The following is a 13,688-nucleotide window of genomic DNA, read 5'->3' on the forward strand; positions in this document are numbered from 1 at the left end:
CACCCGTCTTGATGCTGGACTGACAAGCGACTGAACCTTTTGGCCAATGTGCGAAACGAACATCTTGGCCGTAACAGAGCCCAACTGTGAGCAGTAAAGCGGTATCGGCGCAGAATTCCGTCTAATAGTTCTTCATGCCGACCAGAAAAATATTACTACAACAGTATCTGTAGGTCCATCACACAATGTTCCACAAGGTTGCCTTAGAATCTTCATTAGGGGGACGAGAGTGGTCGACCTGTAGACGCTCTATCCAGATTGGCTGGCCTTCTGACCAATCAAGGCACAAATTCGCTCAGTCCGTAGCTCGTATGTGACGCACCCGTTCAACGGACGTCATGCTGTCATTAGGTGGCGCATGCCTTCCAAACACACTCCAGAATCATTTGTTTTCTGTTATGACAATACATGGTTTTCGGTTACAAATTTGCCCACAGTATTCCTTGGTATCTATTATACCCCTACGGTTTCCCATCTGTTCCAGCAGCAAGTCTGTGACCAAGCTACTTCACTTATTCAATTTCATGCCGACCCTCCATCTCGCCGGTGTTGAAATCGAGTTCCCTCACGAGCCATACGACTGTCAGTTGACCTATATGCATAATCTGTTGGAATCATTACAACTGGTAGAATGGTTTGTTTTATTATGTGTGCTGTAACGACAGGGTAAACATGCCATTCTGGAATCACCTACTGGAACGGGCAAGACTCTCTGTTTGCTATGTACTTCACTGGCTTGGTTGTCATCAGTCGCGTCTGCTTCGAGGAACACTTCCACCAGCCTTTCCGATGGTGAGCACCTTCACTTTGCATTCATTTAGTTACAGCTGACGCCTGTACATCTTTTCTCGACCGTTCGAAAGTAGTGTTTGCCTCCAGAACACATTCCCAGCTCGCGCAAGCCATTAAAGTGCTCAAACGTACCTCTTACTCCAAGTTAGTTTTATTCTGTTTCTGGTCTACTGACTTTGGAAACTGGTTGCCCACTGAACATGTTGTTTCAGGTGTTTGGTATGGGTGATTTTGATCTTAAGTGAGGTCTTTGTGGTTCAGGTCGTTATTCAGTTTTCTTAGGCGGCTATCTGATTGATAACTTTATAGTGCCACTCATTCTTCCGCAAACCGACCCCTTAGGATACTTTGTTTCCAGGTTCTACAGATTTGTCGTCCGACATCAGAGAATGTGAGAATAGACTATACAAACATTGGAGGCGGTGGCCTAGATACTTCAAAGGTGCATACTTTTAATGGGAAATTAGAAATAGCTGTCCTTTTGTGGTGGCGGACTCGACACATTTGCGCAATGTCTACCAACTTCACTCCATCCGGAGAGATTGTAGTTGCCAGTACGATGGGGCGTACTGGTGGCTCACATATTTCGTTCTAATTCATTACCTGGTCACCTACTCCTCTTCACCATGTGCATGGTGAGTAGAGAAGTGTCATGTATGGCAGACGGTTCTCTGGCACACTAAGTCTAGCCTATGGAGTGATTAGCTCGTCGGTTGGGAGGGAGCCGATTCTCTCCCAGAGTTTATGACCTGGTGCCACAAGCAGATATAGAAGCACTGGTGGTAAGACTGTCAAGCCTCTCCTGTCCTATGCGCACAAAGGCGATGTCATCCATTGTTAGTTGTGAGGTTGTACGAGGTCTGGGACACTACCAGGGCGCATACACCTAGACGCCCATAGAGCACTCAGTCGGACTGATTCAGGGTAAACCGTGATCTTAACAGATGGACTGACATCGCACCGCACCATAGATGTTGGAGATTGGCAAAAACAACATTACTAACCTTCCAGATTTTAAGAATCCTTTTGTATTTCGCCAGTTCGCCGGGGTTTATACAAATGTATGGATAAATGAATTTATGTATCCTGTCGGTTATCTGTCAAAATTTAAGCTTGACCTCGTCCACTTTTGCGGTAGCCCTTAGCATTTTGCAGGTGCACACTGTCCCTAATGGTGGAGCAGAAATATTTGGATTGTTTAAGGGTGTTCGCACTTCTGAAGCATCCAATCCAAGAAGTGCGGTATCATCAGCGTATTCTTTGTCAGTGAGCGAGCGCTCCGAATGGATTTTTACCCCATATGTGCCGTAGATACAGACGAAAGCTTCTAGTAGCATGCACTGACAAATTTGAAGAGAAATCAAGCGAGAGTAGCCTTAGGGAAATATTTTCCCAGGTACATAGCGAACGCAGATGTTGGCTTACTATGCCTTTATAAAGAACACGAATACATAGGTAACTTCCTTCCTTCTCTGTCACTGCTTCGAAAAAGTCTAGGAAAGTTCTCAGATCTGGAGAAACGACCATTGTCGAAAGAACTGGCGCTGGTATCTATCTCGAGGTGAAGGCATGGTAACTGCATCCGCCGTTACAAGGACACTGAACATTATCGTGTTGTGACCCCTCGCGTGGCTTTGTGATCCACTGGAATGTAATTGCTTTTATTCGTATAGAATTCTCAGGGTTTTGCACCACAGTCATTCGGCAGAGATAAAAGTAAAACCGTTTTATGCTTCCCCAGGTTAGAGTTAAAACATGTGTTGCGAACTTTTCTTTAAAAGTAGTGGTCTTACAGCGATCAGCGCTGCATTACCGTAGAGCTTTTAGGCCTGATGCTTTGGCTGAGAGGCGTAACTATCATTCCGTCTAGTTTTGATTCATTGATAGTGTTAGCCCACACGAACTTGAACCGTACATGTACCAAAAGTCACATCATATCGACCACCGCGGGGTGCGGTCGACCGGGTGGCCTTGATTCATACAACAAGCAGGGTAAGCGAAAATAGGCCATCGCTGGAACGTCCCATTGTTATCTGATTTTGTCTCTTCACTCCCTATCCCATTTAGCGATGAGTTTTCTGAAAATTCCGGCAGTATATATGTCAGTTTGGTGCCCAGGGAAGTGATTAATAGCATAAAGCTGTTCATCTGTGTTGCTTCGCATCTAGTTCTCCAACTTCATTCATCTGTTTTTCTCACAGTTTTCAGTATACGAATAGTTGAGCAAATCGGCCAGCTAGCTGCTGCAGCACCCACCCTTGACGCTATCGACAGACAGGTACTGTGTCCCAAAAAATCTACCAGATCCGAGTGCGATAATCGAACCAATGGCATTTTAGATACTTAGACGCCACTGCCTACAAAATTCAGGCGATTCTGCAGCTACTGCTGGCTCCACCGGGCTGTCGGCTCGCGGCCGCTCCACTTAGTCTGATCTCCGTAAACAGCTGACCATGTGCCGTTTGTCATTTTTTAAAAGAACGCGCACTGTCCAAAATAATATCCATTCGTTACTTGTGGTTTTTGCGCACAAATTAGACAACCGTAGTTCTGTAGGTCTGACTGCAGCTTTGACCCTGGGACTCAATTCATCAACGGTTTGTGACACTGGTAGACATGGCTCAGTCATGCATTCAGTGGCGCCCCTGAGATAAACCCATAGACTTCCATGCTTAGCTGTGCACTTCCATTCCTCTAAATAACTAGACTGATTGTGAACTAAATGATAATGCCATCGCGTCTAATACTTATCTGTATCTCCCATTTTGTGGCTACCGAAACTTTAACAGTTTGAACCCATGTACCCTTGATACAAGTCTTGTAGCTGATAGATCGAACTAAACGGAGCTGACCATTCACTTGAAAACGACTTCCCTTTGTCAGTGGTTGCATATCTGTTTAGTTCGACTGTTTGGAGATTTCTTCTGTGAGGTGTCATTGGAAATAGTGCTCTATATTGACGTTCAACGAAGAGAATAGCTAGGGCAAGTCACTACAATTTTTGGCCGTTAAGCAGCCAAAGTATATTTTACACTGAGTTAGGCGGTTTGTAAATATGCAATCACGTTCATTATTTGACGATTCCCACAACTTTCTTGCGATTGTCATCTCACTTGTGTTCGCTACTTTTCTTCGCAGCCGGAACGTGAGTGTGATCGGTTCGCGTGATCAACTGTGTTTACTTCCGGAGGTCACTTCATTAGACTCAAGCTCGGCAAAAGTCTTTGCTTGCCGGGGCCGAGTTCAAACACGAACATGCGACTACTATAGGAACTTTGACAGTGAGTTCTCAATTTTCATCTTCCATAGCTGTCCATAGTTTTACCGCACGGAGGTTTTCCTTCTAAACTTTAAGACACAAGTGAAACGGAAATCAGATGGCTTTGTGACAGTGTTGGATGACCAAGAGCTCAATCTGCACACGTTTGGTAGAGAAACTAGTGTATTCTCATACGTAGTCTCGAGTATTTCGCTCAGCTAGAATCAATCGGTCAATTCAGAACACAATAGACAACTCTGCTGTCAGTTTTGTGAGGTCGTGGGTTATTTTTGCTATGCGCGACATTTGTAGTTACCTGGACACATCTTTGCTAGCTTATCGATCAGACACATTGCTAGGCCTTCATATGTTTTGTTCCTGCTTCAGTGTTGTATGCAGGAAATAGTGTAAATAAATTTGACATTTAGGAGCAGTTTGTTGGAAATTATGTCTTTTCCAGCTTGAAATCCTGACTAATTATCACATTGCTCAACCGGGAGGCTGATACGACCTACTTTGTAGCTTAAAATGTACTGTTTTTCTAACCTACGTGCAAGGAGTACCTCTCTATGGGTCTTTCTCCTGCAAACCACTTTTTTGAATGGCGCGAAGAAAGTTTACCAGATGAAGAATAAGCTTTTCTTTGGAGGTACTTAGTTCTTTCGTATCGACAGTGTCAATATTATTTGAGTTGTATTCGGTCCGCCTCCACTGCCATTTGCTAGACGGTTTTTTCATGAACCCAAGTAGGCAGTGACCATACGATGTTAGAAACACCGGTTCTCGTCTAATCCCCGAAGTTAAGCAAAGTTGGGCCCAGTTAGTACTTGCATGAGCGACCGGCTGGGAATACTGGGCGTTGTGGTCGTATCTCCGGCCACGAAGAGACTGGACCTTACCGTGGTGTGGCGGTTTGTGTACCTCAGCGACCCGTTGAGCTATATTGGGGGGGGGTATCCCCGCGACACTCATAGTCTCCGCTTGGCCAATGGTTAGAGGTCTGAAAAACACAGTCTTCTGGTCCTCCAAGTTGGGGGTTGGAACATGTAGCGATGTTCCATAGAAATGGTGTTCTATTTGCATATCCCACCAAACACCGCTGCCTTGCGGTCAGGCTTTTGAGCCAAAGGCTTTGGTTGAGGGCACTAATCGTCCTCCTGTCTAGGCCTGAGCGCCCTGACATTATCCCAGCACACTTACAACAATGACACGTACATGTCACATCGGCCGTTACAACATTGAAGCATCGCTGTTGAACAATGATGTCATGCCGTCGATGATGATGATGACCCCAAGTGGCTCCCACTTCGTTATATTACCCACACATATCTGTCTCTATCAATTACGCCGTAGGGTAATTGATTGTCTATCCTGAACTCTGTTCAGTATGTCCAAAGCAGTTATTTCGGTGCGCTAAACTTTAGTATTGACATTGGAAAGCATGCGGAAAGTCACTATCCGCGATTGTTAAGGGGTTGTTCCAAATTACAAAGATGGTACTATATGTGTGCTTTTGTATGTGTGTATGTGAGATGCTGGAAAGCCTATTGCGGTATCTCACGGATGCTTCAGGAAAAGTCAAAAGTCATTGTGGGTTAAGGGATTGGTATTGAGGGTCTCATATGCTCAGATCAGTAAGTAAAAATAAATTGTTCAGCTGTAACACCCTTTCGGTGCCTAGCTGCCATGCCACCCGAAGGAAGAACGAGGGCTTGGATACTGCCAGGTTGCCTAAGCCTAGACAGGAGAAGTCGAGAGGCAAAGGTTGGGTTCGAACAACGGACTCTCCGGTCAGTAAATTCGCGCTCTAACCACCTGGGCCATCTCACCCCTTATTGTACCATTTCTCTCGGATTTGAAGCCCCATTAAGTTCAAGGGCTGGTTTCACTTTCATCCTCACTGAGTTGGTTTTTCTGTTATTAGGATGAAATTCATATGGAATGCCTTGGAGCTCACAGCGAACCCTGTTTTGGGAGTTTGAAGCATCGGAAAATTCTAATAGTAAATTAAGGTAAAGAAGATTGAATTAGGTCGGGTAATAACGAATCAGTACTTTTGAATTTGGGATGGGGCGATTGAATACAGTAGATCTGATGATGTCCCAACGTTTTGTAACTGAACGTTTGCAAACAGGACACAACACTCAGCAACCACCAGCTAACACACCAGAGCTACCAGCTTTTCGATACATTGTCAATACTAGACCTCTGAATGCAATTGATGTAGGCGTTTACATATCTAGTTCATGTGAGAAGATGGTCTGAATCTTTTGATTTGATGCGGGTTCGCCTTTTGACACTTTTGACTTTTGCTTGGATATGACGTCCGACCTGCTAGGCCGCAGAGAAATTATGTAGAGCAAATGTGCAGCATCGCTGGCGTCATAGTTGGGTCCACGAGGTGATTCGTCTACGCTTTTGTTTCACAGCCATTATCTAGCCAGCCGTCTTAGAAGGCCGCAAACTGGATTACCGAGTTCCACTCATCATCCGTCATTGCACTCTATCGGGGAGACTTTGTCGATACGTAATGCGTAGCACTATCCCACCAGAGATTAGATACAGACAAGCTTATTGGGAGTACTTAAGTGAAGTGCAAGGGAATTCACATTCTTCCGCATTACACGTAAGTCTTTGGCGTTTTCTGCTTAGGCACTTTTGACAGTTACATATGGAGCGCGACATGTTCACATTAGCATCGTAGCTTCTGTTAATGTATAATCGTACATATCTAAATTTGTCTCTACCTCTATACCTCAGTGAAGCGCGACAGCTTGATGAACACTATCAAAGCGGAAGGTGTAGTTGACATAGAAGATCTGGTCAAGTTGGGTAAATCGACAAGGTACGTCATCTCTCTAGCTGAATGTGCTTCATCTTAAAGGCTTTTCTCGACTTCGCGCAAGTTTTTATTAAATGCTTCTATTAATTTCGGTGGAAATCCGTTTTCGTTTTCTGCTTTCTCCAGCTGCTGTCCTTACTACATGTCCAGGGAATTGAAGACGAATGCGGAAATCATCTTCACGCCGTACAACTACTTGTTGGACCCTAAGGTATTTTTCCTGTAAATCAACTTACACTTTTTTTGGCGTGACTAACCATTTACGAGCTCATGTATTTCCAATTAAATATCAAGTTTAATCATTTGGAGTGAAATTGCTTAAATGGATTTTTGTAACTGTCCAGGTGATGTTCTGCATGGATGTTTAGGCTTATGTTGCAAGTGGGCGTTTGTGTTCCTGTGATTTGGTAATTCTGTTTACGGGTAATGGACAGAGAGGTCAAAATAGGCAAGCAATCCATGGAATTCGATGGATGGCTCAATTCAGTCCGTCCTATCTGACGGAGATATTGTGAAATCACATGCTGTGAATGTAGTTCGGCTGTAGTTCATGGAACGCTTCAGCGGTAACTGATTTCAAGTATCTCAGTCTCATATGAACGCTTCCGTTGTGTTTCAGTTTGATTACCTTTTCTACCCGTACTCACAGTTCAGTAGTGATTTTATACTGTCAGTGTAGCCAATCTATGCTGAAAAGCGAGATGGACCAAGTGGTTAGATTGCGAATTTACTGACCGGAGGGTCCGTGGTTCGGACCCGACCTCTGCCTCTCGACTTTCCCTGTCTAAGCTTGGGGAATCTGGCAGTATCCTAACCCTCTTGCCTTTTCGTGTGGGATGGCAGCTAGGCACTGAAAGGGTGTTACAGCTGAATGGTTTTATTTATTTATTTACAAGACGTATTATAATGTCACACTCATCTGTTTGTTCTGTCTTGGCGGCCGCAATACTGGTGATATCAACAACCCTGTGGCTGATGTAATATATCCATGCGACCGTCAGTCTTTTTTGGCGTTGCTTGTATTAGTTCTTTGTCTGAAGTTTCGTATGGGGGTGATGTCTGAGTACTACAACTACGTGAGATGTAGTCAGTCCACCATCATAATTGGGGACCCAAGTGGTTGCTCCAAACAGCAGTTTTTCTGCTAAAAATCTTGAGAAAAACCGTGTTGTGCACTTATCATCCTTACTATTCGTTATCTTCACATCTACACTCTCTTCTTGATTCAGATACGAAAACTTTACAATATCGAACTCCAAAACACTGCTGTCATCTTCGACGAAGCTCATAACATTGTAAGCTCTTCATGGTTCACCTTATATGCTTACTTCTTGTCCAAAACTCCTGGTCACGCAAGTCGAACAACAGCTGAATACTAGTGTATATCCACGCACAAATGCTTGATGCAGCAATATTTTTATATGACGTATTGTAGTTCGATCATCGCATCCCAAGCAGGTCCGTTTTCCGCTGATTCATGGAATCTCAGCACGTTCTGGAAGTCAGGCTAATGTTGAGTTGGATGATTTTATAAAGTGAACGCGTTTAAGAAGCTACGTAACGAGCACTGGGTTGTGTCGCAGTCATCGGTTAAAATCTGCACAACTAGTTTTTATATAAAACTGGAAAGAATGGTACAGGAACATCGTTGCGCCGATGCATAGGTTTTTTTTCTCACTGTCAGCATAACCCATTAGACTTCTTCAGAAGGCGCACTCTCTGTTCAAGATTAGTTGTAAACTCATGATATGAGGGCTTTCATTACGAACAGCTACCATTTCCCTTAGCATTTGTTATCCACAGGCGATTATAGCTCCAGTAGATGAAAATACCTGAATAGGACCTTCACGTGAGAGGTTACTGATTCATCAAAAGAGCCTAGATTATTGGTTAATTGGATAATGAGTACCCACGCATGAGGTTTCATTCGTGAAGAACGATCGGAGCTACTCCGGCCGGAAATCATTCCCATCCGCTATACCCGGATGCCGTTGCAAGTGTTTCGGATGTCAAAGGTGGTACTCAAATCATTATGATCATCGTGACCCTAGAGCATGCAGTTGGTTGATTGTCCATTTTATTGCTAATTTTGCTTGCCTAGTGTTGATTTGGTAATCCGTTTCGCGTCAGTCAGTTCACCGATAGATTTCCCTTTATTCTCTCCCACAGGAACAAGTTTGTGAAGACGCTGCTTCAGTGAACCTCAGTTCGAGTGTTCTAGCTGCAGCAATTGAGTATCTTCGTGTAGTTTGTGAGGTGGTATTCAGTCTAACTGCACAGACCCAACTAAATGACGCAGTTCCAACAGAAGATGTGCTGGATGCGCAAAGTTTGGCTTCGTATGATATTTCTCGAGCTGGTGAAGATAAATGTAAGTTGACCAGACGACTTTCCATCCCGTTGGTTCCTCGCGGATAAATTACTCTGTCTATGGCTACCGATGTCGATAGTAGGATTTTCCACTTGCGCGATGTGGGAATGGTTACCCTATGATCGAATGTTTCTGAAAGCTTCCCAAAAATACAGGCATATTGCTTGAATGTTCCGTGTCGCAGCCATCCAAGTGACCAGATTGTTTGAAGCTATTCTGATACTGATTACGAAGGTGTCAAGTGATCTATTGCATGTTTATCAGCGGACAGCAGCGTTGTCTGTACGTGTGGCATATCTCGACATTCAGAATGCTGTGAGGAACGTAGAGGCTATTCTACTGATACTGATAGTAAATGGTGGAAACGCACTGTTTTGTTGCAGTGTACCCACTGTTCTCTTTTTACCTATGGTGTGTTCCGGTCCCCATCGTTAGGAAGATGTAAGTCCAATAGCTTCTACGGCTACTTTGCAATGACAGCAGAATGTGGATCCTTCCAATAGCTGGTGACAGTTCTACTGCTTTGTTCATATTATTCGCTTGTAAGGAATCAGTGCACATGCATTGCACTGAATCCACTGCACTTAGAACCGACTAATAGACTTTCCTTGTGTTTTACATTTCAGTATCTTCACTCAGTCTTGAGAGGCTCCTGACACTCAAAGGTACTTCGGTCATAGCTTATCCTCCTGTTGTCATTACAAGGTCAACTGATTGAGCTTGAACGCCTGATTGATGAGCTTCAAGTTGGAGCTGACGGGTTTAGCAAATCGAGCGAGTAAGTTTATCTCATTAAATTGCTTTATCATGCACAGGCTACAAAAATTCCGTTTTTTGCTCCCCAGAATCGGTGGATTGAAATTTACAAGGAATCCTTCGAAAATGCGGACATGCAGCGCTTCACTGGTGTCTAAGAGCTAACTGTGTGATAATAAATAGGAGATATTTCGTTTTAGTTTCTTTGGTCTGCAGGTACAAAACCAGATCTTCCGCGGAAGCTGTTACGTTTTGATAACTTGATGTAGTTGCACCATCGTGAAACCCTGCTGTTCATTACTGTAATTTTGCTTTGAATCATGGTGTGGGTGATACACTTTGCAAAAACGAAGCTCGGTCGGAGCTACGTTGTTGAGCGAGTCGTCAGCGTCTTCTTGGGCACGACTACTCCTTGTTCTTTTACATTTATGTGAGCCGTTCATCAAAGCTCCTTTTCTCAGGTGATAGGCATCCTTCTCTGTTACTCCAAGAACTACCACCGCCAGAACCCATAGAAGCCTTATGTGGTCCGCCGCCACATGCCCCTGGTTGGGTCTGTGGTTTTGTTTGCTTGTTTGCTTATCTGTTTTTTTCCCAGCCGGTCACTTTTATCAGACGATTTCATTATGAATAGCGACTCAGCGCCAAGATTTCCGTGGATAAATCAAGTTTATCGAAAGTGCCTTTTGAGGTATGAAGTAACCAAATCTGCGACGATGCTGGAATTAACTTTCTATGACAACCCTTGGGTAGACCAAAGTAGACCGTTTTGGTCTGCAGATGACCCGTCTGGGTGTTGTGGGCATTCCGGAGTTTTAAGCCCACAGCAGTGTGACCAATGGTGTATGAATCAAACCGGCTAATGAGTTTCCGTCGGTATGGTTGAATGTAACGGGCAAATCCGAAAACGGATGCCTACCCTTTAATATGGTACATATGGCCTTTCGAAGTATTTTTCCGGCGGCCGACTACTACCGCACGCAGTTGATTTCATAGAACAACAGGTGATTGGTGATAGACGGTTAATATTTGTATGGACCAAATAAGTGATTCCTTTATGCAGTATACCCCTCCTGTCGGGGATGTAAGACTTCAGACAACCAACGTGACTGATGTGTCGTCCCTCGTAGGGAGAGCGGTGAAGTTGTTCAGACACCGTCGTACATCCTGTCTATAATCTCTAGTGCTTCCAACCTAAATAATTGGAATTGGTGAAAGGTGAAAATGCAAGCCTGCTCGATTGGTCCTTCTTTCCAACTGTGGTATTAGTTCGTGGTGATCTGTGTCTCAGCTCTCTAGAAATGATACGTATTTTCGCAAAGGTAACTAATTCAATCACCACTTATGAATGACACTTTTGACCGGCCGCGGTTTTTACTGAATAGCAAGGTGTACTGATCGAGCACTCCTGGTTTGAATCCACTATCGGCTTTTTGAATGCCCTGCGTGGGCTTGGCCAAGCTGGAAATATCCCATGAGCTTTCGAGCTGTATAAAAATAGTGCACGGAAAGGGCACCACGGTCGCTCCAGACAGCTAAACATAAGGTGATGATGGTTCCTGATTCAAAACCCTGTTTAAGGAGAATAACCTTTAGAGATAGGATCGCTTTTCTTATCTTTAATCGCCCTGCTGTTGTTCTTCTACCCTCTAGTTTTATGTTTGATCTGCTTGCTCGTGCTGGATTTAATGCGCATACCAAAGAGATGGCTTTGTCAACCATAGAAGAAGTCCTTTCAGTTGCAGCGGCTGCCGAAAGTACGTTTTCTTTGCACCTTGTTCCTACCGTGCACTTAAGTATTAACATATACTTCTACTGTAGTATGCCTTTTCGGATGACCTGGGTGGTGTTCGGACGGTTCGTGTTTGCCTTAGTCAAAATGTCTGATTCATGGGGCGAAATCTCACTTTTTGACTTATTGCTTTCTAATTGCTGATGCAGTTATCTTGACGATTGGTTTGTAGTTTCTAACGTTCTTGTAAGTAAGAATCATCTGGTAACACACTAAAACGTGTTTGTTCCTCTTCCAGATCTGAAGCTTCGTAAACCGAAGGGGATCAGTGAAATTTCCGAGTTTCTGAAGGTAATTTTTATTCTTATTCACTCTATCGCCGATTTCTTTCAGGTGGTTTTCGACAGCAAGAACGTGTCACCACACTCAAATATCTTCTCTCTCCTGCGTCTGCCTGGTGTGGATTATTCGCACTGTTATCGTGTGTTCGCAAAAGATGAGCAGTTGGCAAACAGGGGCCGTGTGACTGCAGATCGAGTCTGGGATTCCCGTGGGGTTGGATCCAATCAGCCCGTTACCGACCGCACTTTAAGCTATTGGTGTCTGAGCCCTGGTCGGTGAGTGTGTGATGCGATTTCCTTTATGAAGGCAATAGGTACTTCTAGTATGTCCCTGAATCATCAACTCTTATAAGCCGAAATATTAGTAGCTTGGGCGCACTTGTAGGTTGTGGGTCGAATGGCTGTTGATCTGTTAGCCTAGCGCAACCTAATTGACAGACTGGGCGAATGAATCACCAACTGTCTGCTAGTTGCAACGGTTCCTAGATTGAGCGGCTTTGAAAAAAATCAATCCCATTGTGCTTGAAAGCTGGTCACAATCAGAAGGAAGCGCTCTCATGATTTCTGCAGTCAATCATGTCGTTGATATAGACGAAAAGTAGCGTATTCCTCGGTCGTCTCATGATTTATGCATTCGTTTTGAACGCCCCAGTTCTGACTGATTAAAACACATCATTTTGTGTGCTTTTCGCAGTATACCATCTAATTCTTGCTACGTTATCCTACCATTTAATTTAACACTGAAGAAAGTAACCGTTTTCCTGAATAAATGGCAAGGTTTGCTGCCAATTAGTTCTCGAATTCGGATAGTTACTTTCCCCTCCTTAACTATGTTCTAACCAAAAACTACCGACTATCTTTATGGTTCGCGGAATTCTGTGACTGTAAAAGCCCTTCCCTCCAGGTAGCGTATAAGTTGAAAATACGATCTGAATCGTCCTCAGTTGCAATGCTAAACCTGAACTCAGAGTTATTAGACTAAGGTGACTTTGCACTATCTCAGCTTGTAAGCTTCCTCTGAATATCTTGTTAATGGAGATCATAGGAGGTTGAGTGTATTTTTATTATAGTTTCCCACAATGCTACTACTATCTAACAAGATCTAATAACTACTCTCTTGCCGAGATGCCTTAGTGGTTAGAGCGCAAATTACTGACCGGAAGGTCTGTGATTGGAACCTTGCCTCTGCATCTCGACTCGTCCTGTCTAGGCTTGGGCATCCTGGCAGTATCCCAGCCAGGATGGCAACTGGTGGCAACTGAAAGACTGGCAGATCCGGATTACTGACCGGTCTGTGATTGGAACCTTGCCTCTGCATCTCGACTCGTCCTGTCTAGGCTTGGGCATCCTGGCAGTATCCCAGCCAGGATGGATGGTGGTGGCAACTGAAAGACTGGCAGATCCGGATGTCAGACGAACTTACAAGAATCGTCTTCTAGAGTCTCTTCCAAGTGCTCCACCATCAGATGTGAACTCATACTGGGACGAGATTGCTACCTCTTTGCACAGTGCTGGCAATTTTGCCTGTGGCACGACCCGACCAGGCGCACTGAAGCACTGGATATCAGACCGAACGGTGGCACTACTTAAATCTC

At 44.3% G+C, this 13,688-nt stretch overlaps 2 protein-coding genes across 2 annotated transcripts in view; one reads left to right on the forward strand and one right to left on the reverse strand.

Annotated features, from left to right (window-relative positions):
- Positions 1 to 524: 524 nt before the first annotated feature.
- The window catches only part of T265_08769 (hypothetical protein), a gene marked incomplete at both ends in the record, with an annotated part of 52,777 nt that continues 39,613 nt past the window's right edge, over positions 525 to 13,688 (forward strand). The window contains 10 exons of the mRNA XM_009174661.1: positions 525 to 634; positions 3,835 to 4,073; positions 6,812 to 6,896; positions 6,936 to 7,104; positions 8,123 to 8,188; positions 9,063 to 9,264; positions 9,970 to 10,042; positions 11,674 to 11,777; positions 12,051 to 12,103; positions 12,146 to 12,369. Coding sequence (XP_009172925.1) covers positions 525 to 634; positions 3,835 to 4,073; positions 6,812 to 6,896; positions 6,936 to 7,104; positions 8,123 to 8,188; positions 9,063 to 9,264; positions 9,970 to 10,042; positions 11,674 to 11,777; positions 12,051 to 12,103; positions 12,146 to 12,369 — 1,325 coding nt within the window. The remainder of the gene's footprint in view (positions 635 to 3,834; positions 4,074 to 6,811; positions 6,897 to 6,935; positions 7,105 to 8,122; positions 8,189 to 9,062; positions 9,265 to 9,969; positions 10,043 to 11,673; positions 11,778 to 12,050; positions 12,104 to 12,145; positions 12,370 to 13,688) is intronic.
- The window catches only part of T265_08768 (hypothetical protein), a gene marked incomplete at both ends in the record, with an annotated part of 7,858 nt that continues 1,725 nt past the window's right edge, over positions 7,556 to 13,688 (reverse strand). The window contains 4 exons of the mRNA XM_009174660.1: positions 7,556 to 7,743; positions 11,360 to 11,507; positions 13,251 to 13,351; positions 13,382 to 13,478. Of these exons, the coding sequence (XP_009172924.1) occupies positions 7,556 to 7,743; positions 11,360 to 11,507; positions 13,251 to 13,351; positions 13,382 to 13,478 (534 nt within the window). The remainder of the gene's footprint in view (positions 7,744 to 11,359; positions 11,508 to 13,250; positions 13,352 to 13,381; positions 13,479 to 13,688) is intronic.

Source organism: Opisthorchis viverrini (assembly GCF_000715545.1).
Source record: "Opisthorchis viverrini unplaced genomic scaffold opera_v5_234, whole genome shotgun sequence".
In the NCBI taxonomy this organism is placed as follows: Eukaryota; Metazoa; Platyhelminthes; class Trematoda; order Opisthorchiida; family Opisthorchiidae; genus Opisthorchis; species Opisthorchis viverrini.